At 38.8% G+C, this 23883-nt stretch overlaps 2 protein-coding genes across 2 annotated transcripts; both read right to left on the reverse strand.

The window, feature by feature from the left end:
• Positions 1-13: 13 nt before the first annotated feature.
• LOC117790088 (apolipophorins) lies at positions 14-12834 on the reverse strand. Its single transcript, XM_034629405.1, has 8 exons — positions 12723-12834; positions 12267-12360; positions 11476-11505; positions 3804-11038; positions 3468-3688; positions 775-2911; positions 524-644; positions 14-454 (listed from the first exon to the last, which is right to left on the reverse strand). Exons 2-8 carry the CDS (start codon positions 12325-12327, stop codon positions 132-134), a joined length of 10128 nt encoding a protein of 3375 aa, XP_034485296.1. The 5' UTR covers positions 12328-12360; positions 12723-12834; the 3' UTR covers positions 14-131.
• A 3616-nt stretch (positions 12835-16450) lies between these two features.
• Positions 16451-23639, reverse strand: LOC117784092 (inhibin beta chain). Its single transcript, XM_034621752.1, has 6 exons — positions 23135-23639; positions 22786-22978; positions 21181-22200; positions 18651-18916; positions 17928-18580; positions 16451-16601 (listed from the first exon to the last, which is right to left on the reverse strand). The coding sequence occupies exons 1-5, from the start codon at positions 23594-23596 to the stop codon at positions 17930-17932; spliced, it is 2592 nt and encodes an 863-aa protein (XP_034477643.1). The 5' UTR covers positions 23597-23639; the 3' UTR covers positions 16451-16601; positions 17928-17929.
• Between the last annotated feature and the right edge of the window lie 244 nt (positions 23640-23883).

Below are 23883 nucleotides of genomic sequence, written 5' to 3' on the forward strand. Positions count from 1 at the left end.
TTTGTTTAAAGTTTGTTTCATTCGTAAGCTGTTTTAATAATTTAGCTGAGAATTAAAGTTTTCTTAGATAAAAAATGCAGTTAAAATATAATGCCATTATTCATTTCATCGAATATAGAAATCGATGGGTTTTACGCGGCCTTGGTTTTCTTATTTGGCACAAAGCTGGACGACTTGATGGCGCACTTGTGTTGACCAAATAATCCAGAAACGGGCATACAGCGACAATCACTGACGGTTTCGGTCTTAAAGAGTGTGTCGGCAATGGAGGATGTGACCTGGTTAAGTACCTTCTTCTGATCAGCGGCCTTTAACTTGTCAAAGTTTTGTGTGGCGAATGCCCAACCTCCATTATTGAGTACAAAATCAATGCCCATATCATTTTCAAACTGCAATTTGGGTCGCTTCTTGTTATCCTTGCCATCCAAAGTCGCAACTAAACGTGCATTAAATCCTGCAGAATACATTTTGTTTTAATAATAATGTGTAATGCGAATCTATGCATATTTATTTGGATACTTACCAACTAGTTTCTCAGCTGATACACCCTCTAAAGCAAGTCCCTTAATAGGTGCTATTAAATGGAGGAGCGCACCATCGAACCGGGTCACTGATCCTGTGATATGAGCACGGACGAGTTTCAACTGCGACAGAATAATGAAATATTAGAAATTACTCAATTATACAATTATATTTTTAATTATAAGAATTGAAAAATAATTCAATTGGTTTTTAATTGAATTTGATTTTGAAATATATAGTATGCAGACTTACCCAATTGCTGTAGTCGAGAGAGTCACTTCGAACGCCAATAATGGTCTTGGCTGCACCGGCACGGAATGGATAATCGAGGGCCAGTTGGAAGGCGTTCTCATCGGACTGAGGCACAATGGTCTTAATGAATCGCTCGAGAGTTTTGTAAATGTCGAGAACTCGCTGTTCGGTGATGATTTGCTCGACACAATTGTCACAGAAGGTTTTGGGTCCGTTCAGTTGAACATTTGCCACATTTCCCTTGAAGTTGATCTTGCCATTGTCGCTGGTGAGGAGAGCCGGATAACGTTTCGTTTCATCGAAGGCAATGACACCGACTTGAACATCGCTAAATCCACGGCTCTTCAATGCATCCCGAATCTCGGTTATGGCCGGTGCCACAAGATTGGACAGCACCTTGGGTGTAACATTCACATCCACGACAAACACAACATCCGCCTTGTTCGTTGGCGTTTTCACGGTAAACTCTTCGTATAGCTCACGTTGACCCACGGGTCCGGCACATTTGAGACAACGTTGCGGCAGTAATACCATCTTGTTCTGGTGCTTCAGAGCCGTTCCATAGGCCAGGGCGAATGTGCAGGCAACGGATTCCTTATCCTTCTCAGCCGCATCCTGTACGGCAATGTCGCACGCCTTGCGGTACGGCCGGGAGTCCAATGCCAAGTAATTCAGCACCAATGAGGATTCAACGCCAAAGATCTCACTGCATATATCATTGCGATTCTGGCTTTCCAACTGGGCCTTATTAAAAGCCACCGGATTGCACTTGCCAACGCCGTAGTCATTGCCCAGGGCAGCCGAGTCCTTGGCGAGGGTTCCGTCGATCTGGAGGTAGTCATCATAGGGCTCGGCGTTACCGTTGCCAAGCAGACCGCGAGTCTTGCTCGTGTAAAAGCCGTTGACCATCACCTGGCACACCTTCAAGTCCGTCGTACAGACAACTGTCACGCCGTACACGGAGTGCAGGGATACGGTGTGGAATTCACGCCAGGCATGAAGTCCGGGCAAGTGTTGCGGATACTCGACGGGTTTGTTGTTTACCTTGAGGGCGGTGGTATCGCTAACCTCCATAAAGTTACCGTCCCTGTCGACCAATGTGATGGATTTCAATTTGCCGTCGGTGATCTGGCCAAAGATCGTAAAGTTGTTATCGACGCTATCCTGGGCGAGGATGTACTTGCAGTTGCCGGGATAGGCAAAGGTCCGTCCATCGAAGCTGAACACATGCTGGCCGTTCACCAGCTGGCCGTGCAGCTCGAACTTCTGGAAGAGCACAGAGTACAGCCAGGAGGAGTACAGGTCTTGTTTGGTCACCAATAGGCTCTCCCAGTTCTCGTTCAATATGAAGTTGATCACACTCGAACGGAACGAGAATACGGTCGGTATCTGGGCCAGCTGATCGAAATAGTTGGGCAGATAGGATGTCCAGCTCTCAAGATCTGTAGCCGGAGATCCGGTCAACGCTCCCGTATTGCCCTCAATAGCTGACCAAATGGAACGCAGCGATTTGATCAACAGCTTGGACAGATCCTCCAGCCATTTCTCGTCATTCACCTGCGTTTGCTTCAACTTGGCATCGAGATATTCATGCAGCTTCTGCAGGAATTCACTAGTTTCCGTTGTCTGTGGCAGAATGTGCAATTGGTTGAAGATATTGTTCAACAACTCCAAGGTCTGTTCAACCAATTTCCATTGCTTAATCTTCGCCGTGAATTCATCACGTACAGCTTCAAATGTCGGCAATTTTGCTATATATTCCTTAATCTCATTAATTGCATCTTCGCTGAGATTGACGATTGACTTAATCAACTCCTGAACGGCTTCATGCACCGGTTTGAGCGTCTCATTTATTGCCTTTCCATAGTTCTTCAATGCTGGCCCGTACTTCTCTAGCCATTCGATCATATCCTTGAATGCCCTTTGATACGCATTCACAATTTCCACACGAAGTTGTCCAATTACTTGGGTCATTGAGACAACCAATTGTTCCCATGCCTTCAATATGGAGTTCTTCCACAATTCTTGCAACTTCTCAAAGACCTCCTCGAATGCCTTGTGCAATTTCTCGTAATTCTCCGACAGTGTCTTTGTGACATCATCGACAAATTTATTGATCTTTTCAACGAGATCACGGCTGTATTTGAAACAAATGAAATAATAAAAAAGAAAAACAGATGCATCAACTTAACCTTTTTGAATAGATACCCAAAGCTCTAATTTTTATATTCGGTTTTAGTGATGTAAAAATATATCGATTTTCGTAGACGCGATTATCGAGTACTTCAACTCGATGATTATTTTGACGATCCATCGAGTTGACTATATCGATTTCCATTAAGAATCGACAACTCCCTGGGGCTTGTTTATCGTACTTAAATTGCAGAATTAAGCTAAGTCCTTTAAGTTTTTAAGAGCGTCCGTAATAAATAAACTACAAAATTGTCCAAGTTTGAATTAGGCATGCAAGCAATGCAAGAAAAATAAGATTTCTAAAAAAAAGTACGAGTGTATTATGTGATAACAATTACGTTTTCAAATTAAAAAAAAAGTTTTTTGAAAAAACGCGATATTTGCAACTCGATCTACTATTTTCAGATATGACGTCAACTCGATGCTTATTTTTGGCGATTTTCTGTTTCAATATATAGGTGACTCGATCTAAAGTTTGAGTTTACATCACTATTACTTACATGTTATCAAAAAGTTTTGCCAGTGAGGGATCGCTTTCAAGCTCCTTAACAATCGATTTCAATTGATTTTCGTAGCCGTTCTTTAATTTTTCAAAGTCTGGAGCGCTCTTCTTAACTAACTTGAGCTTCTCATCAAAATCGTCACGAACCTTTTCAAAACGTTTCTTCAACTTCTCAGTAATAGCATCGGTTTCCTTCTTCACTTCTGCTTCAAAGGTATTCTATAAGAATTTCGAAACAGGTAAATAGAATCTTTCAACTGAATTTCAAAGAAATTTTACATGTTTCTAAAAAAGTAACTGAATAAATCAACTAAAAGTTAAAAAATGTGTTTACCTGGAATGCTTTGACCTCATCGTCGTTGATTTTATAGGTGGTTTGAAGGAAATTGGCTGCATCGAGAGCAACACGTCCATTGGATAGAGATTTGCCGCCATTGCCAGAGACATCGAATTTAAATTCTTTGCCCAATTTGAATTCGGCATTGGCATTAACTAGATTCTGTCGACTTAATGAGAACTTGGCCAAGTTTGGCTGCAGTTCGGTGTGTACTTCGACAGGCTTTTGGCCAAAGACTTGGAATTTCGAATTGATTTTCGCTGAACGCTTCTGTGTATCGAAATCAGCTGTCACATGGAGGATCTGCTCGTTGAGGCCATTCACGGATAACTCGACGCGATCCTTGTTGCCAAAGATCAGGGCACCAGCGTTGAGGTCCAGGCTACTGATCTGGAATTCGGTGCCAGCACTGAACTCCTTCGAATCCGTGTTGAGAGCCGTGTGAGTGTTGAACACGTACTCGAATTGTAGACCGGATGAATAAATCTTCTCGTTGGATGTGATGTTAAAGCTATTGAAGCCCTTGGATGGATGTGTATTACGTAGCTGACTCGAGACGATCACTTTCTGATCTGGCGTTCTGAATATGTCAAAGATGAATTCGCTATTCACAATCTGTTTGTCCCGATTGGCATCGACGGTGCCGGAAACAGTCAATGCTCTCATTGTCGGGTGCTCAACCTTGAGTTGACCCTTGGAATTGAAGGCGACCTGCTCCACACCGGATATATCGAGAACAGCCGATACTCTGGCCACATCATTGGGTCGCTGCAGTTTATCGATATAGAATGCCGCCGATTGTTCATAGTGACCAAAGATCTTGCCACCTAAGGGCAACTTTTGAACGGTCTCGAACAAAATCTGTCGCTTTGGTAGCGTCAATTTGACGGTTGATCCCGTGGGCAGAACATTTGCATTGACCAGATATTTGAGATTATTACCAGAGATGTGTCCATCTAGATTATATTCGAATTTGAAGCCCTGACGAACGCTCTTTGACTTAAGCTCGAGCTCGTAGGGATAACCGACTTCGCGGACATCGACGAGAACAAGAACTGCGTGCTCGGAATGATCCAAGTGCTTCTCATCGAGAGTAACCGTCGACTGCAGCTGAATGTTCATACACTGTTTCTTCTCCTCGCAGAGAGATTGCTTCAGGTTGAACTCCTTGTTGGTCACCTTCAGGGTGGTCACACCGTTCTTGGGTCCAACGTTACCATTTAAGGTATAGGAGAAGCCAACTTCTTGATCGGTGCTCAGGGCAAAGTGTTGACGGGTTAGTGTAAAGCGGCCCGAGACGGGTTTACCATTGTACTGCACCTGACCTTGTCCATCAATGATGGACTTGTTTTGATCCCTCTTCAGGCTATAGGAGGCAGTACCCGACAGGATAGCACCCTTTGCATTCTTCACATTCACCTTGATGCTCTTGGTCTGAGCTTTCACATCCAGGACATAGCTATCCCACTGCAACTTCTTCGAGTTCCAGTTGCCAAGGATGTAAAAGTCATCAATGCTCGTATACGATGCTTCCGCATTCAGTTTCAAGTCGAACTCGACCATTTGCTGGATGTCCACAGTGAGTTTTGCCTTACGCTCGCCTAGAATCTCAACGATGCCCACAATTACAATGGGTTCTCCGGTTGCAGGACTGGCACGCACATCCAATCCCTTCTTGTGTGCGGAGGCAAACAGTTTGCTCTCCAAACTATACGACTTGCCGGCATTCTTTAGCTCCGCGCTGAGAGCATAGCTGTCCTCGGCTGCCTTTTGAGCGCGCAGCTGAATCTCGAGATTCTTCACCGACTCGAAGCTGGTATCGAGTTTAAAGTGTAATGCTGCCGCACTGTCAACCAAACTGACATCACCATTGGTTTTGACGTACTTCTCTCCATATTGTCCATTAAATCCGTATTTCCATTTGCCACTTGCCACTCCTTCCGCAGTGGAGAGTGCATCCTGGTGATCGTTCTGGTAGCTGCCATCGAATTTCACGGCGCTTGCCAGATTATTATTCTGGAGATCAAAGGTGTAGGTACCTTGTTGGGGGGTGCCCTTCCAGACGGTGTTAATCTTGGTGTATTGTCCATCGCCGGTCTTTGAATTTAGCTGGAATTCCAGATTGTGGGGTCCATTTGCAGCTCCCTCGACGGGTTTCAATACTTTACCATGACTGCTTAGCTCCCAGGTTTTGAATTTGGTCTCGGGTAATTGCAGATTAGCCTGTACTTCATAGGTACATGGCTTATTAGCCTCTCCCACATGATAATTGCCGTTGAGGTTCGCCGAGAGGCGTTCACCAAACTTGCTAGAGATGCGTCCGATCGCATGTTGTGCACTGTATTCATCAAGCATAACGGACAGCTCCACGGGCAATTGATTTGGGAAGTTACCCTGTACGGTTAGACCTAGATCGAGGGCTTTGTTTGCACCCTTTGGCAGATTCTTGACATGATAACTGACCTCGGCCTTTTCACCACCGTAAGCAGTGACCACCAGTTGACTGTTGACCGATAATTCCTTGGTATTCGAATTCATCTTGTCCAGTTTTCCTTTAAGGACAACGGAACGCTTCTTGCCATTTCCGGGCTGTTGTTGATTGAGCTGCAGATCGGCGGTACCTTGAGTGATGTGTGTCTTGGCATTTGTGGTGACATGTCGATTGATGCTACCATCGAAGATGTGTCCATCGGGTGCGGTAAATGTGAATCCTCCCTGAATATCGCCATTGATGCGCCAATCTCCCTTTAATGCTCCATTCGCTTCAAACGAAATCTTTTTGCCATCGGCATCGAGGACATTCTTGGTCGTGAATTTCATTTTTTCGGCTACGTTTTCCGTTTTCAGATGCAACTTCTTATCGCCATCAATGGTTACACTTACGTCCACATCGTATTTGGGAGCCAGCACGTGGAATTTGGTATCGAGTTCGATCTTATGCTTGGGATCCGTTTTCAGTGTCTCAATGGTGGCGGTGATTTCCCCCTTCCCGTTTTTGGCCACCTTGAATTCACCCTTGGCATTCAGTTGATTCTTAAGTACCAGATTTACCTTTGCCGCTGAGATCTTATCCAATGGATGCTGTGATTCCGTTGTCAATTTGACGAGTTCCGCATTGTTTTGATTGACACGGAAGTCACCGGTGGTCTTCTCTGGTGTACCAATGACTTTAAGGATCCATTGCATGGGCTTATCCTTGCCAAAGAACTGGGCACTTCCCTGCAGATCGATGAAAACATCCTGGGCCGTATAGCGCTGTCCCAGACTACCCTTGGCCGTTAGAACCGTGCCGCAGGATGCGCTCAGACTGTGCTCCACCTGCAAATGATTGCCACTGGCATCGCACTTGGAATTGATATCGATCGAGTGTTTATTCAGCTTCGCTTTGGCCTCCAATTCATAGTCACGCACTGATCGCTGATTCGATTGATATTTAATATTGACTGATGCCGTATTTTGATCACGAACAGCCTCCAAATCGAACTGGAACTTGTTGACATCAACGTTGGACTTGAGCTTCAGAGTGGCAACATTCTTGTTCTTATTGTCGACACTCAATTCATGTGAGAACTTGGACGATGTCAGGCTATTCGACTTGTCGCCCTTGACAAACTCAAAGTTCGTCACACTCTTTGCCGAATATGTCATCGCCTTGCCAGTCCACTCAAGAGCATACAGATTTTTGCCGACCGTCAATTGAGCTGAAGTGCCGTAGACATTCTCAGCGGCATGTTCATCATTGACAAACAGACCGGCTGCATATTGACCATTGTCCACTTTGAAGTGACCCTTAACCAAAAACGATTGCTGTCCAGGTGCAATATGGAGTTCAGTATTCAGAGAAGCGGGTCCAACATCTGCCCAACCATTGAGCACAACACGTCCATTGCTGGGTGACAAGATTTGGAAGTTTTGGAAATTGTATCGTGCCTGCTTTTCGCTCGATTTCTGTACCACAATTTTGCCATCAGCCCGATAGCCATTGATGTTGTTTGTGACGCCGTTCTTATCGTGGATCTCAATCAGCGGCTTGTACTCGTTGCCATTCTTAGCAAACCCAATTTTGCTCCTCTTCACATCCTTATCCTGCTCCAGCTGGCCGTAGACGACGAGCTCGTGACTGTCATTGGATATGCCGGCCTCGATAGCTAGATGATATTGCGGGTTATCAAGGGAGAGACGTCCGTAGGTCTTTGGATTAGTGCCCAGTTCAACGGCAACACTCGTATCATGGGAGACCTTCGACCCGGGCGTGCTGTACTCGAGTTTCCACTGCTGACTACCCGAGGGTAGTTTCGAATGGGTGCCCTTAAAGTTGAATTTACGCTCGACGGTCGTGTAGACGGCGATTTTGAACGGTTTCGACAGATGGAAGTCATCGACATGAGCTAGTCCTTGGCTATTTACGGCTGAAATATCCTGCAGAGTTGTCGAGCTCTCCAAACAAATATTGACGCCAACAATCTCCAGTTGATTGAAACAGAGCTCGTGCTTGTCCGACGATCCTGTAGATTTGTGCTTCTTGGATGACTTGAGTGGTACCGCTTTCAATTGCTTGTCATTCTCGGCAACGAAAAACTCGGCATTGAGCTGAACATCGACCAGTTCCAGACGTTCGCGTGGCATGTCCACATCAACATTGAATCCTTCACCATTATTGATCAGAGAAACGGTCACATCACTACCAGTTGCGGAATGTGCGGTGCTTACGACACGAAGTCCTGTGGCCAGGACCTGGGTGTTAAATCCAAGCTGCGCATTCACATTCACATCAATGCTGGGCACGAATTTCAAACGATATTTGGATCTCTGCCAATTCTGCTCGAGAATATCATTGACATCGACATTAACGGCAAAATCGATTTGATTTGAGGCAAATCCTTGTGCTCCAAATTCCAATGGCACACCCAATCCAGTGGGATAGCTCAGTTCCACATCGAGGAACAGATGATGAAAGTTGAATTGCTTCTCAAAGGACGACAACTCCTTTTTGACCTTGTCGAATGCGTCCGAGAAATGCTTGATAATTTCATCCAAAGTGCCTGGTATGTTATCACCCAGACTCAGGAAACTTAGCTCCGATCCAAACAGTTTCAATGACAAATCCAAGTTAAGATCTTGTGTACTCTTACTGCCATAGGTCTTGTACTTCTTGGCCGTTTTGGTCGCATCATCGGCGATGGAACGTCTATGTCGACCAGCAGCACCGCCAGCACCGCCAGCACCAACAGCACCTCCTGCCTCAATCAGCTTGACAATCTCATCAAAGTCCTTGTTGAGCAGTCCCTTGGGTCCCACATAGTACTCGAGCAAATTCTCCAGATTCTCCTGTCGCACGCTCGCCTCAAATACATTGAAATTGGTGCCAAAGATCTCAGCGGAGACATTCAGACGTGCCGATCGTGGTAGGAATCCGTGCTGCGAATAGATGAGCTTAGAATCCGTGCTAGCACTCAGACCCAATGCGTCCAGTCGGTAGGAGAGGCCACTGTTGAAACTGTAGCGTCTGTAATCCTTAGGAAATTGCTTGGTCACACGTATATTCTTGAGATGGTAACGCTGTAGGTCTCGGGCCGCATCTGTAGAGTCGCGAATGGTCTTCAAACTGGACTCGATAAAGCCGCCCACTTGGTAGACCTCTTCCGAGTTGACAATCTCCGATATTTGATTAGCCAGCTCGGCAGTTGGGCAATTGATGGCCGCCAAATATGCCTCGATGCGCAGCTCGGAATCTTCATTGTGATCCTTCAACAGCTCAAGGGACTTTGCGCTCAATGCTCCATTGCAGCTGGAGGAGGAGGATGAAAAGGCCTGCAAAGCAGCCACACGAATGCGATTTGAACGGCCGGGCGAGACGCACTCAGTCAAGGCGGCAATGATGTTGTTGTTATTGACCAAAAAGTGAGCATTTCCCACGCCCTTCAGCACGTTGACAATGCGATCCTCGTCCTGCTTGGTGTTGGGCTTGCAGTGCTTCAGGCTATCTACAAACTTCTTGGCAATGGGCTCAATATCGGCTTGACAGGCGCCGTTGCGGGCGCAGTACTTGGAGATAAGACTGCCAACAACCAAATAGATCTCCTTTGGGGTTTGGGGCAACAGCTGGGAAGCTGCCTGATTGAGGGTATCTCTGTCCACCGATTCGACCATGTTCAGCGATAATATGGCCAGCAGTTTCTCCGTCTCCTCGAACCTACTGAGCTGCCTTAGAATCGCTCTAGCCGATTCGGCGGTATTTGTCCGGAATAGGGCATCGAGATAGACCTTGCGGGCCAGGACCTTATTGGGATGCGGCACAGCCGACAATTCCAATAATGTATCCATATCCGAATGGCGAAGCAGTCGTATCAGTTCAATAAACTTCTTGGCGGTATCCTTCTTCACATAGCCGCTGGTTAAGTCCACCAATTCAGAGAGCGCCGTCTTCAGAGCAGCAATATTTTTGGTTGCATATGTGTCGGATTTTTGGAAAATGATGCTAACTCCATGATTGCCAGTGGCTGGAGCAGCTGCAGGCGTTCCACTCGCACCATTCTTCAGCTTGAGTGTGGTCAGGACCTTGGCACTAATATCTGAGTTACCCTTCGCACTGCCAGCGAACCTGTAAAGCTCCTCGAGTTGGACACGCTCAACGACACCTCGCTCGATTCTCGACTCCTTGCTGTAATCGGATTGCAGTAGCGCAGTGGAGGTGACCCCGGCCTTATCATTGATAACGCCAGACAGCAAGCCATTGTTGACATGCTCGCGATGGGCGCAATTGTTCAGATTACGCACTTTCGTGATGGTCTCGCCATTGCCGGACTTTGAGCTCGATACGTGGGTCGGACATTGTCCAAAGACGTCCACTTCTCTCTCCCCCTCTGATCCGGATCCCGATTGTAACAGCGATATGATGGCGCGCTTAATGTTCAGCGAGTATTCCGAGTCACTGCCATCCACACAAATCTCTGGCTCCAACTGACCACTGACCCAGGTAAAGTGCACCGGCTTTTGGATATTTGTCACCAGCTTCTTCTCAACCGACTCCTTCGTGTTGATGACCTTCACTGCGCCAACTTGCAACGTGTAGCCACAGTTTCCACTCGCAAAGACCTTCGCCGATCCGCTGACCTTGAGACTCGTGTCATCTGCTTCGCTCACTACGCCGGAGCTTAAGCCAACCGTTAAGATGCTCTCAAATCCATACTCGTAAAAGTTTCCGCTGGTATATTTCAACATTCCATTGTCAGCTATTTAAAAAAATAAAAAGTAAAAACATATGCCATTAACTTTATTTAAAACTATTTTTTTTCAAAACAATATTTTATATAAAAAAACATTATTTTTGGCTGCAATTTATGTCAAAAATTGTATATTGTGCCAACTAAGCAAATTAAAAATTAAGACGGCAATCAATAATTAATAAAAAGTACTCATCGAGAGTTTTGACAACTATGATAAAAGTAGGTAATTTTGAATATTATACCTAGCGCCATAAATAAACTTATGTTAAGTGGAGTATCAATTCAGATGGCAAATAAATAATTCGAGTTCAAAGTTTAGTGATTTAAAAACTACAATGTAACTCTTATCATAATAAAAGGATAAAAACCAGATATTTTAAAATATTTATGGTCGCAAGGAATACAAAAAATATTATTTTTAATATGTATAAAGTTTTACTTACATCGGGGGCATCCTTTTTTGCAGCTACCATCTATAATAGAAAATAATAATATACGTTAATTACGAATAAGAAAAATAAATATGGTACCTAATAAGAATTCCAAATATCTTGTATAGAAATTTCAGAAACAAAAAAAAATCTTTAATAATCTAAAATAAGGATGAAGAAAAGAATCATATCAATGTATCTATTGACCGTTCATTTTTTAAATTAATTCTGAAGACGCGTAATTTGAGGAAAATTTTTAATACTCTTAATAAAATAAAATTTAAGTGCAGCATTAATTTAGAAGATAAATACTGTTTAAAAAGAGATTAATTTTTAAAATTGGTTGAGATTTAACAAAGTTATCAAAGTTCAAAATTGTTTTAAATTTACAAGGTATAAAATTGCAAAAATGGGTAACTTTAGGAAAATTTCATATATAAAATGATTTCAAATAACGTTTAAAAAGAAATATAGACAAGAGTCATTGATTTCCAAATCTGGCATTTACTTATATTTATATACATATATTTAGGCTAAATTTGTAGCTCAAAAAGACATTGTGGGACTCAATTAAATTCAATAAACTGGTACAATGCCCACAGGCGTTCAATTTAATAATATTACTTTTTTAGTATCTATGTTTGCTTGTATATAAATACATATGTAAGTTAAGCTACTTGTATATTATCTCGATTAAGAGAGACATCAAAGTCTTTAAGGACTTACTATTTAGTAGCAAGTCAATAAAATGTGAATTAAATGTATATGTTGTTTCAATTAATTAATGCAGTTTGTTTACGTACCGGCATTGATTGTACCCACTAGTAAGAGGGCACTGATAAGGATTCCATTCCATCTCGCCATTTTTTCGATTATTTCGGCCCCCTTTGGGTTAGCCTACAGTCAAATGAAATGAGCAGTACTCAATAATTATTACAATAGATTAATACTATGTATTATAAATATTTAACAACTGATAAAAATTTGTTTTTATTTTCTTTATCAAAGATTTACTTGAAAACATTACTAAGTAATTAAGACGATAAATAAACACAGCGAAATGGATACACACTACTATTTAAGCAGTTGAATTTATTAGGTGACTTTTAATTTTAATATTTTATTATATTCTGTCAGTCTTTCAAAATACAGGTGCACTGAAGTACCTAATATTCAATTGTAATATTCATTAATACGAGTGCGAGTATTTTATTCTTTCACGTATATTAAGGATTCAGATTTTAGTATATTTGTTATACCTTATCACCACGGATTAATTCACAGCAATTCCTTTAAGGGAATTCACAAATACAGAGAAACGACACCGACTCTCGATCTTGAACCGACGACAACCGACTTCGAATTAAGCCGCATTTTCCACTAGAACACAATTTAAATACGTCGTCTATCTCTGTGAGCGGGGAAACATAAGTAAATAATATACATAATATGTCCATATATATATATATGTATATATATATATAAATACAATGTATGAGTGCCTGAATATGTGTGTATGTCTGTTGAAGTAAATAAATAAGAACGCACTGGGTGTATTTCTTCTTTCTTTCTAAATTTTCAGCTCTCACGCGGTCAAGTTGCTCTCATGCATAGATAGAAATGTGTATGAGTACTTTATATATGTATATTTGTTCACACGTAAGTATTTCCGTTATCAGACGATGGATTTAAAGCATTCGACCCCAGCTTAGTTTTTATTTACACACCCAGTACACATCTTTAAATAAATGTGTGTAGGTACACTTTCAATATGTTTGCAGGAGTACAATTATTTATTTTCTCATATAAACAGTCGCCAACAGAATATTTCAACCAGTTGCTGTAATATGAATACATATGTGTGTAAAATTTAAAAACGATCCAGTTATTACCCAAAGATTATTCCTTCAATTAAGTTGATTTGCTTTAAAGCTAAACTTTAAAGAAAAGAAGAAAATTTAGCCAGCTAATTAAAATATTTTTTACCAGTTTTGGTACATTTTTTCAAATATTTGTTTAATGTATGCATATAACTTTGTTTTATATCAAAAATTTACTGAAAAATTAAATTAATATATACGTACGTATCTTTCAATGTATTTTTGTTATTTTTTATTTTGTTATTGTACCTATAAGTAACTGTACTGATACCAAAATACAAGGAACCTCTTACCAAAATAGTTGTTTCCGAACACAAAACGGAACATTAATTTGTTTTATTTTGATTTCCTAGTTTAATCCATTACTTAGCTTATGGTTTTTAAAACTGCTGCCTGAAATTAGCTGTTACCCACTGTAGATGTGCATTTACAGTGGACACACATATTCTATATATGTAAGTGTGTGTGTGTGCGTCCAATGTACTTGCCTTTTCCTATCTGCAGCTGCATTTGTAGATGGGATAACATTTTGTTTTAAGGTACAACGAAAACTGTCGAGGGTTAAAAAATTTCGAATCAATTATTGATCCGTTGATCGGTCGAATATGCTATTGTATTTGTTGAACTCAACGTATAGTTAAATAAATAGGAATTAAATAAATTTTGTGATAAGGTTTTGAGACCTGTGATCTTATAATCGACGAGTTCAAGGCCTCACACAAATCTTATGACCATTAATATGCATCTATTATTATTTAATTATAGCGACAAAAATAATGTAGACATATTTGTATTTGAAAAGAGATACTAAGTTGTCTTGTGACATACGTACAAACATATGTACATATGTACATACATAGCCTTATGTACGTGAATTGCAGTTATTGCCTGATAAGAAACTTTAATCTTTAATTAAAAGTTGTTTGAAAGCAAAAACGAGGCTTTCGATAAGCGCAAAACGACAAAATGACTGAACGATTATACCTGACAGAAAAAATTACAGTTCACCAGAAATTTGCTTAGTAGGTTCTTTAAATCCAGGGAAATATCATCGCATAGGACGAAAAAAATTCAGAGACCCACATCAATTATTATGTTTGGGAATTTCCTATATATTATGGACTCTAATGAGTTAAATTGAATTTTAATTATGCTTTCCGTTAGATGTATTTTAATTTAAGTCAAAATCAACTTCATTAATTGAGATTGATCGACTATGAGCTACCCTGGGATCAGTCACTTAGAGAATAAACATGATCCGAGTGTGGAACACATCCAATTTATAAGTAAGCAGAATAGGTAACACCTCAAGCTTACTTTCAATGGGTATAAAAACCAAACCAAATAAAATCTATTTATCAGTACCCCTGTTTTACCGAGTTTTACTATAGGGCAACGAACTTCTTGAGAGTAGCTTACATTACACTCACGATTATAAAGACACACTCTCATACAGCTATATACACGTATATATAAAACTCATTGTGATGACTGACTGACTGACTGATTGGCAATCAACGCCCAAATCGTAAGAGCTAGGAAACTGAATAGTTAATTGGTTGAAAACTATTGTACGAAATTTATATTCAACTAAAAGATCTATGTCAAAGAACAATCTAAATCTCTTCCTACCCAGAAGTTTATTTAAAATATGTATCAATTTTTTAAGAATCTTCCGTCTTGATTTAAATGTTTTTGAAAAGTGACAACCACGCAATTGAAAAACCGTTTATTTCAACTTTTAAGCTTATAAAGTCTAGCAATACAAGTGCAACGTCGGGTTACGTTATCTTTTAAGAGATAAGCAGTGATTGATTGAATTGATTCCTGTACCTCAAAAGATTGCATTCTATTATAGCTAAGTGAAAATGTTTAGCCCCAGACATTTCCATTTTCGCGTGAGAAAACGGAAGCTTAAAATTCGAAAATAATTACCTGAAATATTAAAAGAATATATTTAAATTAATTAATAGACGAAACACAATTTAAAGCTTAAAAATATGACTTTATTATTATTTAGTTATTGACAAATTAACAAATTTCAAAGTTATATGGGTTTTTTAGGTTTGGATTGGTTCTGAACAACGCTATTCTTATCTGTTGTTTTTCTCCTATGTTGAAATTAATTTAATTTGAGTGTTAGTTAACTTCATAATGCCCACAAATCGAAATTTTTATTAAAGAGCTTTCAATTTGGTTAACTTAGTTGTGTAGTACATACATCTGGAGTATGTATATACGACATAATGTAAACAAATACGGATAGACCTACATGAAATAAATTTGATTTTTTTGGCTAAAAGTTTGACCATATTCGAATTTGCTTAGGTAAGCATAACTAATAAAAAACCGGCTCGTAATGAAATATTTATTGAGTACTCGTCTTTTATTCTAACTAGTTGATAAAATCGTTCGATTAACCGAAGCTTTTTGATGCCAATTCCAATGAAATATATATCTTTATCTATACTTTTCTAGTACATGGACTGCCTATGATTTTTTAAATACAAAGTATTGCTTTCATTTTCGTAGAGTTATTAAAAAAAGTCATCTTTAAGTGGATAGAACCACTTTAAAAAGGTGACATATGATGCTGGGAATTTTCAAGACAAGAAAGATTTCGATTAAGATTTTTATTATTATTATTATTTTTTTTTTAAATAAAATTTTGAGTAAGCCATAAGTATAAGTATCTATTATGTAGAATCAGACAATACAGTTGATAATTTGAATTTTAACCATTTTCATTACTATTATTTTTTTGGTAAGATTTCTTTCAATTTTTGGAATTAGCATAGAATTTGAATGTGAAACCCTATCTGACATTCTGGCTACGCTACAGCACAGCTTTATTATTTATTTAATAAAGACTCTTTTAAATGTTTAGGTATGCACTTTAGTGTTGTTTCTTGCTGATGTAGGCACTTTGTAAACGTAAATACTTGTACAATGTAAATACAAGTATATATTAATTAATTTATTCCTTCAAATAGACCTCAATCGCTTTAAGTTGAAATATATAAAATATTCTGATTTGAATTGCATACGAATATACATGTGAGTATATTTGAAATCTCATATTAAATTGTTGCTAGATTTTCTTTTTCGATGATTGTTATTTGTATCCAAAATGTACTTTGCACTTTAGCTAGTAAAAATAATTACGATAGTTGCCCTTATTGAAAAATATAGTTATTACATTATTATTTCAACGGACGGAAAATAGTTAAGTAAATCCAGAATACGATCCATCCCATACTGCAAAAAAAAACAGAGAATTTTATGTTGAAAGATCCAAACAAATCCATAATTTAAAATAATTTAAATGCAGCATCAATTTAGAAGTCAACTAATGCTAAAAAACATATTGTTTATTAAAATTGGTTGAGATTTAACGGAGTTATGAGAGTTGTCAAAAAGTGTGCAAAAGAAAAAATAAAAAACTTGGTAAAATTATAAATATTGTGAGAGTTCAAAGATAATAAAAACTATGCCAGGGAAATGGGTAATTTTAGTAAAAAATTAAAATTTTCCTAATTAAAAATAATTGAAATGTAGCAACAATTTAGATGTGAAATAATGTTTAAAATGATATTGTTTGTTGAGAACTGACAGAGTTATGAAATTTCAAAGTTGTCCAAAAATGTTCAAGGGACAAACTAAAAAAATGGGCAATTTAAAAAAAAGGTAATTATTCCTTGATTAGAAATAATTTAAATGCAGCATCAATTTAGGAGTCAAATAATATTTAAAAATAATTCCACTAATAACTTAGAAACTTAAAACTAGGAAATAAATAAAATAAGCTCAAACAATTCATAATTTTAGTTAAAAATTAAAATTTTCCTAATTAAAAATAATTGAAATGTAGCAACAATTTAGATGTGAAATAATGTTTAAAATGACATTGTTTGTTGAGAACTGACAGAGTTATGAAATTTCAAAGTTGTCCAAAAATGTTCAAGGGACAAACTAAAAAAATGGGCAATTTAAAAAAAAAGGTAATTATTCCTTGATTAAAAATAATTTAAATGCAGCATCAATTTAGGAGTCAAATAATATTTAAAAATAATTTCACTAATAACTTAGAAACTTAAAACTAGGAAATAAATAAAATAAGCTCAAACAATTCATAATTTTAGTTAAAAATTAAAATTTTCTTAATTAAAAATAATTGAAATGTAGCAACAATTTAGATGTGAAATAATGTTTAAAATGACATTGTTTGTTGAGAACTGACAGAGTTATGAAATTTCAAAGTTGTCCAAAAATGTTCAAGGGACAAACTAAAAAAATGGGCAATTTAAAAAAAAAGGTAATTATTCCTTGATTAAAAATAATTTAAATGCAGCGTCAATTTAGGAGTCAAATAATATTTAAAAATAATTTCACTAATAACTTAGAAACTTAAAACTAGGAAATAAATAAAATAAGCTCAAACAATTGATATATAATATTTTCTGATGCTCGTTTGATCAAATGCAACAATGTTGTTATATCAAATATAATACATTCGAACGGATAATAAACATAAAGAATCAGCTGGTAGCTCAGTATTTCTTTATTTTTTTAGTGGGAACTTACCTTTAAGGGCAGCCGCATTCGTCAACGACCATTTTTGGTAGGTCGCGTTTAATAATACCATCGTCGCCATAGTATATTAAGGACATGCTCGAGAATTTGACTGGAGCACAACAGGGTCTCATGCCATTGAGGAGACCCATTTTTCGGTATTCCTCGATAAAGTGAGTATGGAATGTTTGAAATGTATCGGGTGTTCGAAAAGGTCCGGTACACTCGCCCCTGCAATAATTGGCAAAGTATCCTCTTGGTGCGATTATCCAGTCGTCCCAGCCGAGCGCCTTGAATGAAACATAAAATGATTCCTTGCAGCATTGTCCACTTGTGGTACCACCGCAATCCACAGCCCGCCTCCTCACACGCCTTGGTCTTGTCGATTCCGTATGGAGTACGAGAAATGGACGGTTTGGGTTAACGTGACCGGTCGTTGTTGTAGTTGTCTTCATCTTCTTTTTTGTGGCCTGTGACGACCATTGGAACAGATGCAGTGAGTATTGGCTACCACAGCCAGTACAGTCGATCAACAGGCGCAAATTCTTATCCTTGCTATCTCTATACCACTCACGTATGGTTTCCGTCAAGTCAAACTTTTGCCAACCCAAATGATCAGTGTCAACTTCAAATGAGGCACGGAATAGAAAGGCTTGATCCACGGCCTACCAATCGAATTAAAAATAAGGAATCTAAACAAATTCTAGGACGGATAATTGTAATATATTCGATTACCTTGTCAGTGATATTTATCCCTTCGGTCATACGGAATACCCATATTTTGATCCTTTGACGGGGTACATTTCCACCATACTTGATCCTACGCTTCCTGTCTATCAACTGTTGTATTTCCAGATTCATCTCCGATTTCGAATCCCATTCATTGAGCTGTTTCTCGATGCGGATATGCATTTCTGCACTTCTTATCGATAGCTTTTGATTAGGTACGCGTGTTTTCTGAGGAGCAAACTCAACTATACGATACTGATGATATTGCATTCCTAAAACACACAAGAAAAACGTTGATTATATATTTCAAACTGCTTCATAAAATCATTATCTTAAGGAAGATTCTTTATAAAGCTAGATAAATTCTTATTAAATAATTTTAGAGGAATTTCAGGAACGGATACAATTCAAATTTAATTTGATCTGAACACAGTCTATAAATATTAAATTTATACTTTAATGACTTTAATATAAAGTTCCTTTACAAATAATTGCCGTAAGTTAAGCAGATGAGCGCTCAAAGGATTATAATATAAAGTCTCCTGAAGGCTAAATAAGTGCTAAGGTAAGGAAAGGTAAGGTAGGGCACTTTAGCAATGGTTTTTTTTATCCTTTTTGCATTTTTAATTGTTTACTCTGTCTGTTGCTCTTGTTTCACACCTCGGAACAATAGTGAAAGTACTTCAACTCACATCAACAGTCTGCCACAACCACTCAGACGACAGGCACACAGTACTTCTACACGTATGCAGGTAGTCGGTAGTCGGTGGAAGGGTCGGGGGTTGAGGGCCGGGGGCCGGGGCCGGGGCCGGGGGCCGGGGAATCCTGCAGGCTAGACGAAAGTGGCTACTCAGTTAGACGTTAGACGAGTGTGCACAGTGGTTTCTAAGTCATTTCTTAAGTCAAAACTCCGAAAACTAAAATCAGCATTGTATACAGATAAAAAGCTAAGTTACTGTTTACTGTTACTGTTTGAACATTTACATACCTTTAAATTCAACTATTTTTAGCTTTGCTTTTAATGTTTTTCACTTGTTATTTTTTAGCCAAGTCAATATAGTTGATTTTAATATGAACTATGTTATTTTTATATATTTATTTATTCATCAGTAATGTTTTTTGACAGTGTACGTACCCAACACCGTCTTAAATGTGTCTACCCCCCTCAAAGCATGACCATTTATACACGCAACTCTCCACAGACTCTCCTTCCTCTCCCTATCCACTATCCACGCTGTCTATGCTGTCTCCTCCATCTCCTCCATCTCCTGCCATATTTTGCTTAGGCATTGCCTTGTTTCGGTTAGACGTATTATTTGTCTGCCTCTGTGTCTGTCTCTGTCTCTGTCTCTGTCTCTGTCACTGTCTGTTCTCATATCAAATACTCGTGCATGCATATGTGTGTATGTGTGTGTATGTCACTTAGATATATCTTCATATGCACATACATACATACATATATGACGTGACTCATGAAAAGCTTAACGAACGCATACTTTTGGTATTGTTTTGCCGGTTTGCAGTATTACTACTCGAATGCATTTCAGTCTGCCTATAGATAGACTAACTCCCAATTCTCCCATTCACATTTACATTCCCATTCCCGTTCCCTTTCCCATTTCTCTCTTCAAATCCCAGACATACGAGTAGACATGGATATGGACAAGGGAGTCGTTAAGTAGCAACTGCTATTGATTAAGTCTCGTTGTATTTTACACAAATTGCACCAGTTTTAGTTTAAGTTTTTCACTCCTTTTCTAACCCTCTCGCTCTCACTCTCTCTCTTTCCCTCTCAACATAAATGTAAACCAATGTAAATGTGAACCAAAATGGCGCTTAATAATGATAAAATGTATATTCCGCGAGAAATTGCTTAAGATTTGACAAAGCTAAAACAGTTTGAAGTTTGTGAAAAGTGTCAGGTGGAAATTATAGAAATTTAGACAGTGACTAAAAGCATGGGAAAGATGGACAGTGAAGGAAAAAAATGAAATTTCAAATTTTGACGCAGAACGAAAATAGAGGCTTAATAATGATAAAATTAATGTTCCGCGATAAATTCGGTTAAGATTTGACAAAGTTATGACAGTTTGACGTTTGTGAAAAAGTGTCAAATAGAAAGTATAGAAATTTATACAGTGACAGTAAGAGCAAAAAATGAAATTTCAAATTTTGATGCAAAACGCAAAAAGAGGCCAAATAATGATAAAATTGATATTTTGCGAGGAAATCGGTTTAGATTTGTCAAAGTTATGACAGTTTGAAGTTTTCACTCCACCTTCACTCTCAACCTCTCTCTTTCGCTCTTTCTATTTCAAAACTTATTAGTGCATATAAATATATTTGAATAATTTAAAACAAATTTAAAAAAAAAGCAATTACTTTTCAAATAGCACACTACTAAAAAAACTAAAATACTATCTTAAAGATTACAGATATATATATATATATATGTAGTGTGCAATTTGAAAAGTAATTGAAAAGTATAAAGTATATATATATATATATATATATATATATATAGATATGTACTTACCTTCCTCTGCAAATGTTATAATCTCTTGTGTGTTGCCAAAGAAGTCTTCGCGCTCAAATCCGACGCTTTCCTGATCAGGACCTGATCTAGACTCGTGGATCAATCGTTCCTCCTCTTCCGCGGAATTAGTACTAAATTTCTGTTCGGTGTCGATGTCTAATTTGTTGTTGTTGTTGTTATTTTGATTGGAATCCTTGCTATGGATCCTTGAGTTGTAATTGTTTAAATAAACTTGATCAATCTGCCCAAAGTTGCCGTCGTTATTAGTGCTATCACTATCACTACTACGATTTATATCTATAAGATATGTTGATTTACTGTACGCATTTGACTTTTTGTTTTTATTCTCCATGCTTTTGGCTGTACCAAACCGTTGTCGTCGGGCCTTAGGGGTTGTTCCAATTCCAGTTCCGCTTTCGGATCCGCTTCCGCTTCCGGTTCCTGTTGCTGTTCTTGTTTGAAGTAGATTTTGTTTCGGCCAATTGCCCGTTTTAATATTATTCCTATGTCCTGTCTCTGAATGATATCGATTCTTTCTGGCGTTGCGATTATCATTGGAAGTACTTCTGTTGTCATTATTTCTTATTGTATAGACAAAATGCTGACTTCGAGTATGATTGATATCATTGATCTCGGCCAAAGATCGTAGCCTTGATCGCCGTTCGCTGATTAAACCGACGCTGATCGGTTCGATCTCAAATGGAGCATCGTGTCCAACCATTTGTCCCCCATCAGCTCGATATATCGTCTCCCAGATGAACTGTTTCGGCAGAGGATGCGATACATTCGGCTTATGGGTGAGTCCCAGTTTCGTCAAGATCTGTCGTTTAATCGACTCCAAGCGCACACGATCGCTGAGCACAATATTGTTATTATTATGATTATTATGGTTTCGATTTGGTTTTATTTTGTAGAAATAATTATTATTATTATTGTTATTATTATTGTTGTTATTGTTGTTGTTGTTGTTGTTATTGTTGTTATTGTACTTGTTATTGTTGTAGTCTATGTGAGGGTTATCTGTGTAAATGTGACAATTGTAAAGTGTAAAGTTATGTAAGTTTTACAGTTGTCTGCATTTGTGTATTAATCGTGTATTTATCAACATATTTGCATATTTAAGTATACAATTTTACTTAAAACTACGCTTAAAATAATACAATATATATATACATATAAATATATTTATATATATGTATTTCACTTAAAATTTTAAGCTTTCGTCTTAAATTTAAAACAGCGCCAATCTATTTTATATTTCTAAGTGACAGTATGGTGAAAATGGACAGGGACCATCCCCATGGAAAAAATTGATGGTGAATTCAAAAATACTACATTTTCCAATTTTAACGCATAATCAAATTAGTCAAAAGGATTTAAGGAAAATTGATAGTGAAGGCAATAATATAATATTTTTCAATATTGATGCAGAATTAAAATAGAGGTCAAAACAATATAAAATTGACATTTCGTATGGAAATCGGTCAAGATTTGACAAACTTGTGATAGTTTGAAATTACAGATCAATGTTAATTCTATTTCAGTTAAATAATATCTTCAACATTGCTATCCTAATTATAAATTAATCAATAACAATGCACTCACCTTTATCGCCGTAAATGGTCTCCATCTCGAGTTGGCACAGGGTGCATCCTCTTTGAGTGACTAGATTTGAGGCATATCCGCTGCTGCCACCGATGGCATTGCAATTAATTAGCTTCACCTCCAGCCAGAAGAGTCCAATAAGCAGCCAGACGAGATTCGCCCGATTCCGTTTGCTTTTGGAGCAGTGTCGAGACTGCGACGGCGACAGCGACAGCGACTGCGACAGCGACTGCGACTGAGTTGAGCATGATGAAAGGAAGGAATTGAGGGACGGAACTCGAAGATCCTCAGTGGGAGGGCACATTTGCTGGAAGGAAAGGGAGAGGGAGAGACATGCGCCTTGAGAGACAAGACTGTCATTTCTCTGACTGGACTGTGACTGGAATCGGTTAATGTTTGTGGAATATTGCTTTAGCTGATTCTGTTGCCTTTTTCTATTGCATGTCTGTCTGCTGCCATTGTTGTTGTTGTGCCTGCGTCGGCGTCGACGTCGACGCCTACGTCGTCTCTTCTGTCTCTTTCGATTGTTGCAGAACATTTTGCACAAGTTGTTCGTCTTGAGCTGCTGATCATTGGCCAGAGTATAGGCGGCATAGGAGGCATAGGAGGAATGTTCCTTCAATTTAAGATCGCTGCTGTTGTTGCCGCTTGTTGCACTACTCGCAGACGGCATTGGTATCGATGCTATCGATGTTTTAACCGTTGTGGCACTTGCCACACTCAACTGACATCTCTTATGCTGCAGTATCATATAGCTGGTAAGCAGTGTAGACAGTGCTGCCACCCAATGATGGGCAATTGACAGGATCATTACAAATAGAACTCTCGGTGCTCGTATTCCAACATTTACTCTTGCCTTTCGTGCCGCCTTCTGTGGTGATGTTGATAACGCTGATGACGATGATGATGATGATGATGATGATGATGATGATGATGATGATGATGATAAAGATGATGATGATGCTGTTGTCGAGGGTGGATAGAGACAACAACAGCAGCACACTACAGTGCAACATCCCTGGCGGCAACAGAAGCACGAGCAATTAAAATAGCATTTGTTGTTGTTGTTGTTGTTGCTGGTTGCTGGACTGGAAGATC

This window comes from Drosophila innubila, chromosome 4, assembly GCF_004354385.1.
Source record: "Drosophila innubila isolate TH190305 chromosome 4, UK_Dinn_1.0, whole genome shotgun sequence".
Classification (NCBI taxonomy): domain Eukaryota; kingdom Metazoa; phylum Arthropoda; class Insecta; order Diptera; family Drosophilidae; genus Drosophila; species Drosophila innubila.